General features: G+C 58.6%; 2 protein-coding genes across 2 annotated transcripts; both read left to right on the forward strand.

Moving 5' to 3' along the window:
- Window positions 1-1,080, forward strand: C19H19orf84 (chromosome 19 C19orf84 homolog). Its single transcript, XM_062176266.1, has 2 exons — window positions 1-35; window positions 567-1,080. Exons 1-2 carry the CDS (start codon window positions 1-3, stop codon window positions 1,078-1,080), a joined length of 549 nt encoding a protein of 182 aa, XP_062032250.1.
- Window positions 1,081-2,249: 1,169 nt separating this feature from the next.
- On the forward strand, window positions 2,250-8,085 carry LIM2 (lens intrinsic membrane protein 2). The gene is made up of 4 exons (XM_062176938.1): window positions 2,250-2,424; window positions 5,651-5,800; window positions 7,396-7,530; window positions 7,748-8,085. The coding sequence occupies exons 1-4, from the start codon at window positions 2,250-2,252 to the stop codon at window positions 7,807-7,809; spliced, it is 522 nt and encodes a 173-aa protein (XP_062032922.1). The 3' UTR covers window positions 7,810-8,085.
- Window positions 8,086-12,638: the final 4,553 nt, after the last annotated feature.

Consider the following 12,638-nt stretch of genomic DNA (forward strand, 5'->3'; position numbering starts at 1 on the left):
ATGGAACAGCCAAAGGACGGGCCTGAGTCCGAGAGGTGAGTTGGCCAGGCCCCGAGAGGGGGAAGGGACGCCAGCGAGAGAGGTCGCCCCGCAGCCCTGGAGGGCATCCGAAAAAATGAGGGGGATGGGGGGGTGGGCCGGGTAAGATCACATAGAAGCCAACCTTGCAGGGTTTTGGTGACAGAGCTGAGCGAGAGGCCTAGAAATATAGGGAGAGAGCTGGAAACACGTTTGTCAGGTAGAGGTCTCCAAGAATGGAAGCCGGGGACAGCCGTACGGATGGACAGCCACTGTCCGTGTGGATGGAGCACACGCCAGGCACGGCCCTACCACTGGTACCGACCAAAGCCGTCTTGAGTGTGAAGAATGCGGGGTCCCCACGGGGAACGAGATTGGGGTGCGAGCTGAGCGCCCAGTGATGCTGGGGTTCCTGGCAGAGTCGCTGTCGCGGTCAAGAGGGGACAGTGAGAAGTCAGAGGTGGACAGAGGCGGGGGGACAGGTGCAGACAGCCAGGCAGCAGGACGGTGGATATGGGGAGACCATGACACCTGCCTTCTCACCCTAGGAACAACCTGCCCCTGCCTTCGCCTGGGACTGAGTCATGGCCCTCTGCACCTGGCCCGGCCCTGCCAGCTTCCCTCCTCGGCACCCCAGACCCAGCCCACCTGGGGCTCCCCGAGAGCCTGGCCTCGGTGACGGTCCCCATCCGCCTGGACGCCCTGTCCTACCTCCTGCACAGCGCCCTCCTGGGGGCCTACAGCCTGCAGCAGTCTTTGCCTTCCTGTGCCTGCGCCGCCCACCCGTGCTGTCCCCAGCCCTGCACTGCCAAGAGGCCGCCCAGGGGACGCGGCGGCGAGTGGGAAGCCTGGCGCAGGCCGGGCCGAGGCCAGGCCCATCAGCGGTGGGGCTTCGGGAGGGCTGAGCAGCCAGAGAGGGGCTGGCAGGGCGGGCCTGGGGCTGGCCCCAAGACCCGATCCATGACACAGCCATCGCCGCCGCCGCCCACCCAGGATGGGAAGATGGAAGAGCCACCCCTGGAGACGCCACCCACTGCCGAGGACTGGGAGACAGAGTACTAGGACCCTGCGGGGTCTGGACCCCCGGGCCTCTTGTCCCCCCACTCCACCCCCCGGGGGTTTCTCCTGGAGCCCAGGGGACCCTTAGCCTTGTGAGATTAAACCCTAAGTTCTCATCGTCCCCACCCCTTAAGCCACAGCCTCAGGGCTGAGCCTGAAAAGTTCCCTGGTGGAACTTGGAATCCCAAGCCGGGCAGAAACCCTGCACCTGCCCACCGTGCCTACACCCACCCCGTCCGCTCTGACACCAGCGGCACCTGCGGCCAGCACCCTACCCTCATTCCTCGCCCCGCTCCTAAGCTGGAAGCCGGTCCCTCGGCGTCTCCAACCCCAGTCCCATCTGTGCTCTCCTTACCATATTCCCAACTCTTTGCTTCCCTTTCTCTCCCCAATCCCATCCCCTCAACCCTTGCGCCCACCTGCCGCCCAGCTTCTCTAGCCTCATACCTGACCAACCTCAGCCCACCCAGGAGTCACCTCTAACCTCATCCCGAGCTCCAGCCCCAAGCCAGGCCCAGTCTCCAAACTCCCCCTCCTCCCCTTGGCCCCTCCCCACAAGGAGCCCATTGGTCCAGCATAGCTCCCGCCTCCACACACCTGTAGCCCCCCGCCCCCTGCTCTGTTTGTGCTCCTTGACTGACAATAAAGGGAGAGCCGCTGTCGTCTCCTGTGTGTGCTCCCTTAGCAGCTGGGCTGGCCCGGGGGTGCTGTGAGCACGGCCTGTGGCGAGGGAAGAAGGGTCACAGAGCGGGGACCCCTGCTTCAGCGCATTCCATTCGGGGCCTCTGCCACCGCTGCACTTCTGCTGGAAGCTGCTAGGCCGCGGGGCCATTGTGGGGGAGGCTTAAGGGATTTGGGGGATCCGCGGGGCCAGAGAGGCCCGCACCCTGGCTCAGCTCAGTCCGCACAGAGGGGCCGAGGCAGAAGGAGGGCTTGGGGCAGGTTCTGCCGCTCAGGTAGGCACCAAGACCCAGGGCTACAGGCTCCCGGCTCCCTCCCCTCCCAGGGACCCAGGAGTCCAGGCCCCCAGCCTTCTCCACCCCAGGATCCAATGCTGTTTTCTGCCGGGGTCCTGGGAGCCTACTCCCTCCCCCCTCCCCCCCAGCACCACTTCTCCCAGGAGCCAGGAGTCCGGCTCCCCACCCCCTCACTCCCCTTCCCTGCAGGTCACCATGTACAGCTTCATGGGCGGAGGCCTCTTCTGTGCCTGGGTGGGGACCATCCTCCTGGTGGTGGCCACGGCGACAGACCACTGGATGCAGTACCGGCTGTCGGGGTCTTTCGCCCACCAGGGCCTGTGGCGGTACTGCCTGGGTAGCAAGTGCTTCCTGCAGACGGAGAGCATCGGTGAGCCTCGGGGCTGGGGGGAGGTCTGGGAGCCGAGCCCGAGGCCCCCCTGAGTTCCGGAGGGAGAGGCCTGTGGCACAGAGAGGGAAAGGGATCACCCCAAGGCCACTCGGCAGGGAGGAGACAGAGGTGGGATTTCAGGGTGTTCAGAAGCCGGGAGGACCCTCGACGTGGCAAAGACTAGGCAAAGTGGCTTGTACCACCTGCAGGGTGCCAGGCCAGCCATGTAGTAAGTTTATATTTATAGACATACTGGTTTATATGAGTAAGACTTGATCTCAAATAGCCATTCTCTTGAGGGGGCTGGGGGATGTGACAGGCCTGGGCGGGAGGCATTGACTAGTACATTAATGTTACATTGTATCATATATTGTATAATAATCATACATGATATACATTGTATACATGTATGTGAGACATAGGGTCTTTGCGAAATGTGGGGCAGCCAGAGCATCTCCTGGCCACTTCTCTCATACATGTATACAATATACATTATGTAATAAATCACTCATAGAAAATATGCCTCACGTCGCTGTGGCTCACTAGGCTAATCCTCCGCCTGCGACGCCGGCACACCGGGTTCTAGTCCCAGTTGGGTCGCCAGTTCTATCCCGGTTGCTCCTCTTCTAGTCCAGCTCTTTGCTGTGGCCCGGGAAGGCAGTGGAGGATGGCCCAAGTGCTTGGGCCCTGCACCCCATGGGAGACCAGGAGGAAGCACCTGGCTCCTGGCTTCGGATCGGTGCAGCGCCAGCCATAGCAGCCATTTGGGGAAGGAAGACCTTTTTCTCTTTGTCTCTCTCTTTAACTGTCTATAACTTTACCTGTCAAAAAAAAGAAAGAAAGAAAGAAAGAAAGAAAGAAAGAAAGAAAATATGCCTCATGTACTGTATTCCCGGTAGGCTGTTCAAAAAGTTCGTGGAAAATGCATATTGTGAAAAAACTATGCAAGGACCTCAACAATATTTTGGCATCAAAATGAACAGATCTTTCATTCCACTTCTCCACGAACTTTTTGAAGCACTGTTGTGGAGGTATTAGTAAGTTACGAGTATGTTGTATGTTACCACGACTGTTACGGTAACGACCGGCTATGCACTATTCTAAACACTTTCCCTGGATTAACTCCTTTCCCTGTCCCTGAACTAAGAGAGCCATTCGATTGTGTAGCTGATAAGACTTGACCTCCAGCAGTCATTCTCCCAGGGGGGATGGGAGAGCTGTCACCTGTCCTGTCTCGTGAGCCAGCCCCAGGGCGACAGCAGGACACCTGTGTGCCCCAGGAGGTAAGCTGCGGCAGGGGCCAGTGGAGAGGCTGGCCCTGGCTGGCGGCTAAGTGGAGCAGGAGCCCTCACCTTGCTGGATCCAGGGGCTCGATCCAGCTGTGCCTTTCGTTGGCTCTGCCTCAGTTTTAAGTTTCTGACTCCGTGGCTGGCATTTAAAACATCTGTAGCGTTCTACATCCACACCTGGACCTGCAGCCCCTTTTGACAAAGAAAACCCCCATGTCACACGCCCCCTCCCGGGACCCCCCCCCCCCAGGCAGCGGGCTCTGAGCAGCAGCGGCCTGTTTGAAACCAGGGGCCCCCCTCACGGGCCCGTTAGGAGGCAGAACCGGCACAGCGATGTGAAGAGGAAAGGTTTTCCGATGGGCGGTACACGGACCACCGGCACCCGGTGCATCATGGCCAGGCCACCCCAGCCTCCGCCGGGCTGCTGTGCCTGGCAGAACCCGTGCTCTGGGTTTGTAGCAGTAAGCAGGGTGCAAAGTGTGCTCTCCACTGGGGCACACAGAAGACAGAGGCCAGCAGGCACCCGGAAGCCCTCCAGGCTTTCAAATTCTCAGAGCCATCAGCCTTCGGGTGCTGGGGCTGCCTGACAGAGCCCCAGGCTGGGGGGCTTGAGCAGGAGAAATGGGTGGGAGGCTAGAATTCCATCACCGAGGCGAGGCCGCACCTGTTCCTCTGGAGGATGGCGAGATGAGCCCATTCTGTGTCTCCCCTAGCAGCCGCTGGCCCTCTTCCGTGTTCTTTGCTTGTGGGAGCCGCACCCTGGGCGGTCCCTGCCTTCATGCTTACACGATGCTTTCCATGTGCATGTGCGTGTGTGTTGGAATTCTGTCTTGTAACATAAAAAAGATCACCGATTTCATCTGCAGCAACCCCGTTTCCAGATAAGCTGGCAGCACGGGTTAGAAATGAAAACCTAGAAAGACAAGACGCTGAGCTCACCATTCAAGCCCCAGCAGCACCGCTGGAGACAGGGCTGGGAGTTAGTTGCTCCCGCTGCCCAACATGAGGCACGAGACTGCGTTTTGCAAGCAGCCCTGGGTTTTCCTCTGGGTAGCAGCTCCCGGCTCGGGATGAGATGATGTTTGTCCCAGGTGTTCCGAGAGACACAAGAGCCCCGTGGCCCAGAGCGTGGGCTTGGAGCCTGGGTTTCAATTCTAAGCCCTGCTTCCGACTATGGGACCTGGGCAAGTTTGCTTCACCTCTCTGAGCCTTGGTGTATCTCCGCTGATAAAAGAGGCTAAAAACGGTGCTTCCAGCACAGGGCCCTGCAAGGAATAAGTAAAATGGTGCTTGGGAAGAGAGCCTGGCACAGCTGGAAGTTGCTAAGTGAAAGAAGAGATGAGCAGTGTTTCCGGGGCATCTCCTGGATGGCTGGTCCTGGAAAGGACTGGTTGAGTGCTGGGCATTCAGTTGGCCAGTGCACTAAGTGAGCACCTATTATGTCCCAGGCGCTAAGTGTGCAGGGGAGTCAGCGGTGAATGAGATACCAAGCCCTCGTTCTTACAGAGCTGAGAACTTAGTTGGGGAGAGACAGACTGCACACACGAGCTGAACACCAATAAACAGGGTGACGTCAGCCCCGGGCCAGTGGACAAGAGGAAAATGAAAGTGAAATGTGAGAGAGAGTGGCGACTGGCCAGCAGGAGATAGGGACTCTGGCGACAAGCATTTTCCCCGGGGGCTGTGCTGAAGGTGGTTCTGAGACAGAAGGGCCCCCGTGCCTGTCCTCAGGCTGGGAGGAGAGACAGCCCAGGGCAGGCAGAACTGGAGCTACAGGCAAAAGCCAGGTGCCTGGAAGGGGAGGAGTTTGTGTTTGTAGAGGTGAAGGAGGAGCTGGGTCAGGGCTATGGAGCAGGGAAAGGCAGCCTGGTCCCCGAGGTAGCGGCCTCACCCAGCGGCGGGGAGGAGGCCTGGGCGTGACGCAGGTGCTCCCACAGCGTACTGGAACGCCACCCGGGCCTTCATGATCCTGTCTGCTCTGTGCGCCACCTCCGGCATTGTCATGGGTATCCTGGCCTTCGCTCAGCAGTCCACCTTCACGCGCCTCTCCCGGCCTTTCTCTGCCGGCATCATGTTTTTTGCCTCCAGTGAGTGGTCCCCCCACCTCGTCCCTCTCCTCACTCCCACCTCCCTGCCCATCTTCAATCCCCACCCATCACCCCAGCACCACTCCCACCCCCTCCACCTCCTCATTCTCTGCCCCACCCTATCCTAACCCCAAACCCAACTCCATGGCTGTGCCTAACTCCACCGTGTTCTGACGCCAGCTACACCACAGCCTTGTGGGCACGGCCCCCAGCAAGCCCACCCATCTGTCACCCGCACTGTTGACTGACTGGCTACACGTTCAGGGCTTCCCAAGACCCAGTCAGGATCAAAACCTGGCTGGAAGCTCACAGAACTCAGCAAAGTGATCTTACAGCCACGGGACACATTCAAGTCCACACACACAGAGCAAAGCCCCTTGGGCTCAGAGGCCACCCACCCAGGGAATTGGATGGGTTCCCAGGCCAGCTTCGGTTCCCACCAAGCTTTGGTGCCCAAGAGTGCATTGGAATTGCATGGTGTGGACATGGTCTTTGACAAAACTTACTGTCCAGCTCCCCTCTGCTGTCCAGCGGTGGAGCTGGTGTCAGGTGCCTCAAAGCCAAGGCTGGTCTCTCTGGTGCCCACGAGTCATCTTGTCCGTTATCAGAAACGCAGGTGAACAGCAGGAACACTCCTGTTGCTCGAGAAATTCCAAGGATTCAGGGGCTTCTTCCCTAGCAACCAGGGACAACCATCAGGCAAACACTTCTTGGTAGCGCAACCCTGCCCCACCCCCATGCCAACCCCACCCCTACTCCCGCTTTCAACTCTGCCCCACCCGTACCCTGACGCAGTCCCCTGCCCATCCCACCTCTACTCCAGTCCCCAACCTCACTCCCCACCCCATCTCCAAGCCCAACCCCAGCCCTGGTCACATCCACACCTTCCCACCCAACCCCAGCCCTGGTCACATCCACACCTTCCCACCCAACCCCAGCCCTGGTCACATCCACACCTTCCCACCCAACCCCCAGCCATGGTCCCATCCACACCTTCCCACCCAACCCCCAGCCATGGTCCCATCCACATCTTCCCACCCAACCCCAGCCCTGGTCACATCCACACCTTCCCACCCAACCCCCAGCCCTGGTCACATCCACACCTTCCCACCCAACCCCAGCCCTGGTCCCATCCATACCTTCCCACCCAACCCCAGCCCTGGTCCCATCCACATCTTCCCACCCAACCCCAGCCCTGGTCACATCCACACCTTCCCACCCAACCCCCAGCCATGGTCCCATCCACACCTTCCCACCCAACCCCAGCCCTGGTCCCATCCATACCTTCCCACCAACCCCAGCCCTGGTCCCATCCACACCTCCCCGCCCTCTCTCCCCAGCCCTGGTCCCATCCACACCTTCCCACCCAACCCCCAGCCATGGTCCCATCCACACCTTCCCACCCAACCCCAGCCCTGGTCACATCCACACCTTCCCACCCAACCCCAGCCCTGGTCACATCCACACCTTCCCACCCAACCCCCAGCCCTGGTCCCATCCACACCTTCCCACCAACCCCAGCCCTGGTCCCATCCATACCTTCCCACCAACCCCAGCCCTGGTCCCATCCACACCTCCCCGCCCTCTCTCCCCAGCCCTTTTCGTCCTGTTGGGGCTGGCCATTTACACCGGAGTCACCGTCAGCTTCCTCGGCCGCCGCTTCGGGGACTGGCGTTTCTCCTGGTCCTACATCCTGGGCTGGGTGGCTCTGCTCATGACCTTCTTCGCAGGTAGTGGGGCTGAGGGGTAGGAAGGCTGGCGGGTGAGATGACGGCGGTGGGGGGGGGGGGGGCCCACACAGACTCCACAGCACTGAGTCTGAAGGCGGGTTCCATGCCTGGGAAGTGGGTGGGGGGGTGCTGTGGACAGCCCGGGGAGGAAGCGTGCGCGGTGTTGGGGTCTCCTGGGGGTGGGAGCCCGTGTCGATTGGGATCTGCTTTCATGCAGGGATCTTCTACATGTGCGCCTACCGGATGCATGAGTGCCGGCGCCTGTCCACGCCCCGCTGAGCCCGATCAGAGCCCCCAACTCCATCTGGAAGGAAAAAAATGCAGTCGCCGAAGAGGAGGGGGAGGGTCTAGAGGCCAGAAATCCTGGTTTCTGGGAGCATGACGGGGCTCACTCCTGGACCAGGGTGGGGGCCCCTGACTCCTGTGTCCCAAGGGGGAAAGAGGAAGAGTGGGGCCTGGTGGGAGGGAGTGGAGGAGATGCAAGGCCCCCACCTGCCAGGCAGGTTGTTAGAGATGTGGGATATCCTGTAGAGTGACATTTTGGGGTCTAATAAACCTGACATGAAACTACCAAAGTGTGCAGCCCGAGTGGTCGGAGTGGGGAGAAGCAGCCGTGGGTGGGGTGGGGGTACCGTAGGGGCTGGGGGGGGACGGGACACAGAGAAATCTCCAGGACTTAACCACGGTGCAGCTTCTAGGAGATGCATGTGTAGGAGAAAAGACAAAGGAAAAACTGCTGTGAGGCCACGAGCCTGCTTGCTCCCCCCTCCAGCCAGCTGCCCCCCACCCAGAAAACCAGAACTCCAGCCCCCACCTGCCTCTCTTCACACACCACCCACACCTTCCTTGCCTGCCTCTTTATTCCCGGATCCCTTAGTTTCTGCAGAAACTGGTGCCTACTAACGTGAGAGGTACTGAGGCCCGGCCTATGACGGTAAGGCAATTGTCAAGGTCAGTTATAGCCAAGAGTGTTTACTGGGGCCAGCGCTGTGCTGTAGCAGGTAAAGCCGCCACCTGCAGTGCCAGCATCCCATATGGGTGCCGTTTCTAGTCCCGGCTGCTCCACTTCCAGTCCAGCTCTCTGCTGTAGCCTGGGAAAGCAGTAGAAGATGGCCCAGGTCCTTGGGCCCCTGCACCCACAGGGGAGACCCGGAGGAAGCTCCTGGCTCCTGGCTTTGGATGGGTGCAGCTCCGGTCATTGAAGCCATTTGGGGAGTGAACCAGCAGACGGAAGGTCTCTCTCTCTCCTTCTCTCTCTCTCTTTCTGAGAGAGTAGAAGTATTTGTGAATAGAAGCATTTACTGGGCTTTATTCCAGTAAGATTTATAGGAATTGCACTGATGGTGTAACTCAAGACTCATATGTGTAACTCTACTCACTCAACATTTCCACTCGAAGAGACACCTCAAATGTCACAGGTCTAAAAACAACTCCCTGGTCACTTGCTCAGCGCTGCCCCCTACCCAGTGCTCTTCCCACGGTGGCCTCCATCTTAAGAAGTGGCAATTCCATCTTTATACAGCTTCCGAAGCCAAGAACCTTGGGATTCTCAACTCCTCTCCGTCACAGCCAACATTTGATCCATCGGCAATAGTCTTGGCTGTACCTTCAAGCTGTATCCAGATTCATCTCCCTCTGGCTCATCCCCAGTCACCTCCCTGGTCCAAGCAACCATCACCTCTCACCTGAGTTGGAGCCTCCTGTCTGCCCCACCTCTGCCCTCACGTTCTGCCCATACCCTGCAGGTACAGTTTCATTGAAATGTGATTCAAGGGGCTGGCGCTCTGGCATAGTAGGCTAAGCCTCTACCTGCGGCACCAGCATCCCACATGGGCACTCCTCTTCCCTTCCAGCTCTCTGCTGTGGCCTGGGAAAGCAGTGGAAGATGGCCCAAGTCCTTGGGCCCCTGCACCTGCATGGGAGACCCAGAAGAAGCTCCTGGCTCCTGGCTTTGGATCAACGCAGCTCCAGCCATTGTGGCCATCTGAGGAGTGAGCCAATGAATGGAAAAAATAAATAAATAAAATAAAATAAAATAAAATAAAATAAAATAAAATGGGATTGCTGGAGTAGGGAGGCGTTTGGGGCACCGGCACAGCATCCTCTTGGGTGATCAGCACCATTCCAGTGCGAGTGAGTTAACTGTTGTGGAAGTTTGGCCCCTTTCTCTCTTCTGCATGAAAGGACAAGCTACAATCCAGCAAGTGGTGGCACTGGGGCACAGCAGGTTAAGCCTCTGCCTGCGATGCCAGCATCCCATATGCTCACTGGTTCGAGTGTCGGATGCTCCACTTCCAATCCAACCCCCTGCTAATGCACCTGGGAAAGCAGAGGAAAATAGCCCAAATGCTTGGGCCCCTGCACCCACGTGGGAGACCCGGACAAAACTCCTGGAGTCAGGGGAGACCAGGCGGGAGCTTGCAGCTGGATCCGCTCGGTGGAGCTGTGCACACAGCCACAGCGTGTGGGAGGCCAGCCAGCTGGAGACACTCACCTGATATGTGGAGTGATCAGTCTCACAGGTGTGGGCCCCTGCCTACTCTGTCACTCGGGCTCCAGCCCCTCCAGCGGTCAAGTTGACAGAGCGGGGGGAAAAGCACCCTTGCATACCTGGTGTGGCCCCACGGCCCCCAGGCAAAACAAGGACACTCATAGCAGGTAAGATGTTCCCAGGGCTTAGATGCTCTTGGTCACCTGTGCACCTCCAGTTTCCAATAAGACAGCACTTGGCACCTGGTGCTCACTCTAAGGAGTATCTGCTGTAGCATCAATGGTTATGAGGACGATCAGTGGTGATATGTATGGGCTTATTGGGGTTTGCTGTAATGATGGTGATTGAGGTTTGCTATCTTTATACCAAACCACATTAAATACTGAGTGGGCCCCAAAAGAAAGGCTGGCTCCTTCTGTAATAACTGTAATGAGATTCATGGCTTTTTCAGAACATTTGTGTACTTATTTGAAAGGCAGAGTTATAGATAGGGAGAGACAAAGAGAGATCTTCCATCTGCTGGTTCACTCCTCAAATGACTACAGTAGCCATTGCTAGGCTAGGCCAAAGCTGGGAGCCTGGAACTCCATCTGAGTCTCCCACATAGGTGACAGGGACCTAAGCACTTGGACCATCCTCTGCTGCTTTCCCAGGTGCATTGGCGGGGAGCTGGAGCAGCCGGGACTTGAACCGGTGCTCATGCGATGACAGCACAGCAGGCAGTTACTTAACCTGCTGTGCACAACACCTGGCACATTTTGCTTTTGGAAGATCCAAGCTTTTAAGAGAATGCAGGTTCATTGAGGACGAGGCTGCAACCTGCCTTGTGCAACACTGCGTCCTTGAATTCAATGAGATCCCAATCCGGTCTAAGACCCTTGAGGTCTGAAAGGAAGCGTGGGAAGTGGTAGAAGAAGGAGCACCCCAGCTTAAAGATTCTAAGAGACTCTGGTTGGGGTAGACTAGGGATGGAGCCCTGGGACTGTGGGCTGGAGGTGTCGGCTCTGAAGACAGGTTCAGCACCAGCAGGAGCAAGACCCTGTTTCTGGGTGGTCAGGGCCGGGCAGAGCCCCACACAGAGTGATGACCTCCGGGCGATGACGCCACAGGGGTTCTGTGGATTTCGGGGCTGCTGAGGCGACCCCGAGACTGGGGAAGGATGGCAGGGACTAGAGAAAGCTGGGAGAGGTCCGAGGTGATTCAGAAAAACCGGCACTGCTTGGACGAGGCCAGTGGAGATGGGAGGAAACCAAGGATTCGGATGGTGTGGTTCCCTAGGAAGCACACGCTCTCAGGAGAACACTTCGGAACAAGGCCCGGCTGGCAAGCCCAGCACGCATCTCCCTGAGAGGCAGATGGAGGCACACAGGCAACTCCATCTCCGAGGCCTGATTCAGCTGCCTGGCTGTCGCGCCCTTCTCAGTGGGCTCTGTCTGCCTCTCCAGTTTGAGATGTGCACTCCAGGGGCTCGGAGAACCAGGGCCTCTGTTGGGCTGCAATTCCTACAGGGGCAGAGACTTGCTGCATCCAGGTACAGGCCACCTGGGGACTTGGGGGTGGAGCTGGTGGGGTGCACTTGAGCATAATAGACCTGGACTTGCAGGTGGTGGGAATGGGCTGGTTAGGTAGGAGTTATGGGGGTTGGGGGGGGGAGAATGAGGGAGAGAGCGGGGGGTGGGGCCGAGGCTGGAGAGGAGAGGATAGAACTTACGGGACGAGGACAGGGCTAGGCTTGGAGAGCGAGCTGGGATAAGGATGGAGAGGGTTAGTTTTGGGGATGGGCATGGAGTTAAGTTAGGGTTTGGAGGTGGGGTGAGGACAGTGTTGGGGGTGGTGTTGAACCTGTAGCCGGTGTAGGCAGGGATGCTATGTAGATGGGGATGATGTTGCATTTGGGAATGGGATTGAACTCTGCTCTTTCCACGCTGCTGGCCAAGCTGCTCATGGCAGCTTCGTCTGCCTCCGGGAGCCTGTCCCTGTGGATGTGTCCTTAGGAGTGGCCGCTGCCTTCGTGGCTGAGTGTCTGGGGGCTAGCAAACCAGGTCTCCAACAAGGGAGAAGCTCCGGCCTCCTGGTCCACTCCGGCTCTGTGTTCACCAGCTGTCCTGGAGCCACCAGCCCAGTAAATGGTCACGACTGAGCCCCTTTTCTGGAATGTTCTCTGCTGCCCTAGAGTTGTCCTGGGCCTTCTACCTGGGCCGTGGCACCTGCACCTTACACCTGCTCACAGGCGAGGGGTCATCCAGGTCCTGATGCTGGTGCCGATGACGATGAGTGCTTGGAGGGCTGAGGGTCCCGCCCCAGCATCCCTGGGACCCTCCCTGGCCCAGGCTCCCACCACCCTAGCCCTGATGAAGAGGCCTACCATGCTGGGGGACCCCGTCCAAGCAGAGCCGCCTCTGGATTCCGTTATCAGTGAGGATGTGGGCAGGACTTCCTCCCCATAAACCTTCCAGCATTGCAGCTTAGCGGGGTTTGCCTGTCCTGGGCATAAGCTCCCAAATGGGAAACCCAGGAGCCTTAGCTCTCCCACCTGCCCCTTCCTCCCTTGGGGCCTGGAGTTACAAATCCCCCCGCCCTGGCTTCCTCTGGTGGAGACCCTAGAGAAGGGCCCCTC

The sequence above is a fragment of the Lepus europaeus genome, chromosome 19 (genome assembly GCF_033115175.1).
Source record: "Lepus europaeus isolate LE1 chromosome 19, mLepTim1.pri, whole genome shotgun sequence".
Classification (NCBI taxonomy): Eukaryota; Metazoa; Chordata; class Mammalia; order Lagomorpha; family Leporidae; genus Lepus; species Lepus europaeus.

Excerpts from the sequence above, each read along its gene's own strand:
- C19H19orf84 (XM_062176266.1), top strand. The coding sequence starts at position 1 with ATGGAACAGCCAAAGGACGGGCCTGAGTCCGAGAG. Across the intron at positions 36-566 it reads GACGGGCCTGAGTCCGAGAG|GAACAACCTGCCCCTGCCTT; the intron begins GTGAGTTGGCCA and ends TTCTCACCCTAG.
- LIM2 (XM_062176938.1), top strand. The coding sequence starts at position 2,250 with ATGTACAGCTTCATGGGCGGAGGCCTCTTCTGTGCCTGGGTGGGGACC. Across the intron at positions 5,801-7,395 it reads CATCATGTTTTTTGCCTCCA|CCCTTTTCGTCCTGTTGGGG; the intron begins GTGAGTGGTCCC and ends CTCTCTCCCCAG. Across the intron at positions 7,531-7,747 it reads GCTCATGACCTTCTTCGCAG|GGATCTTCTACATGTGCGCC; the intron begins GTAGTGGGGCTG and ends GCTTTCATGCAG.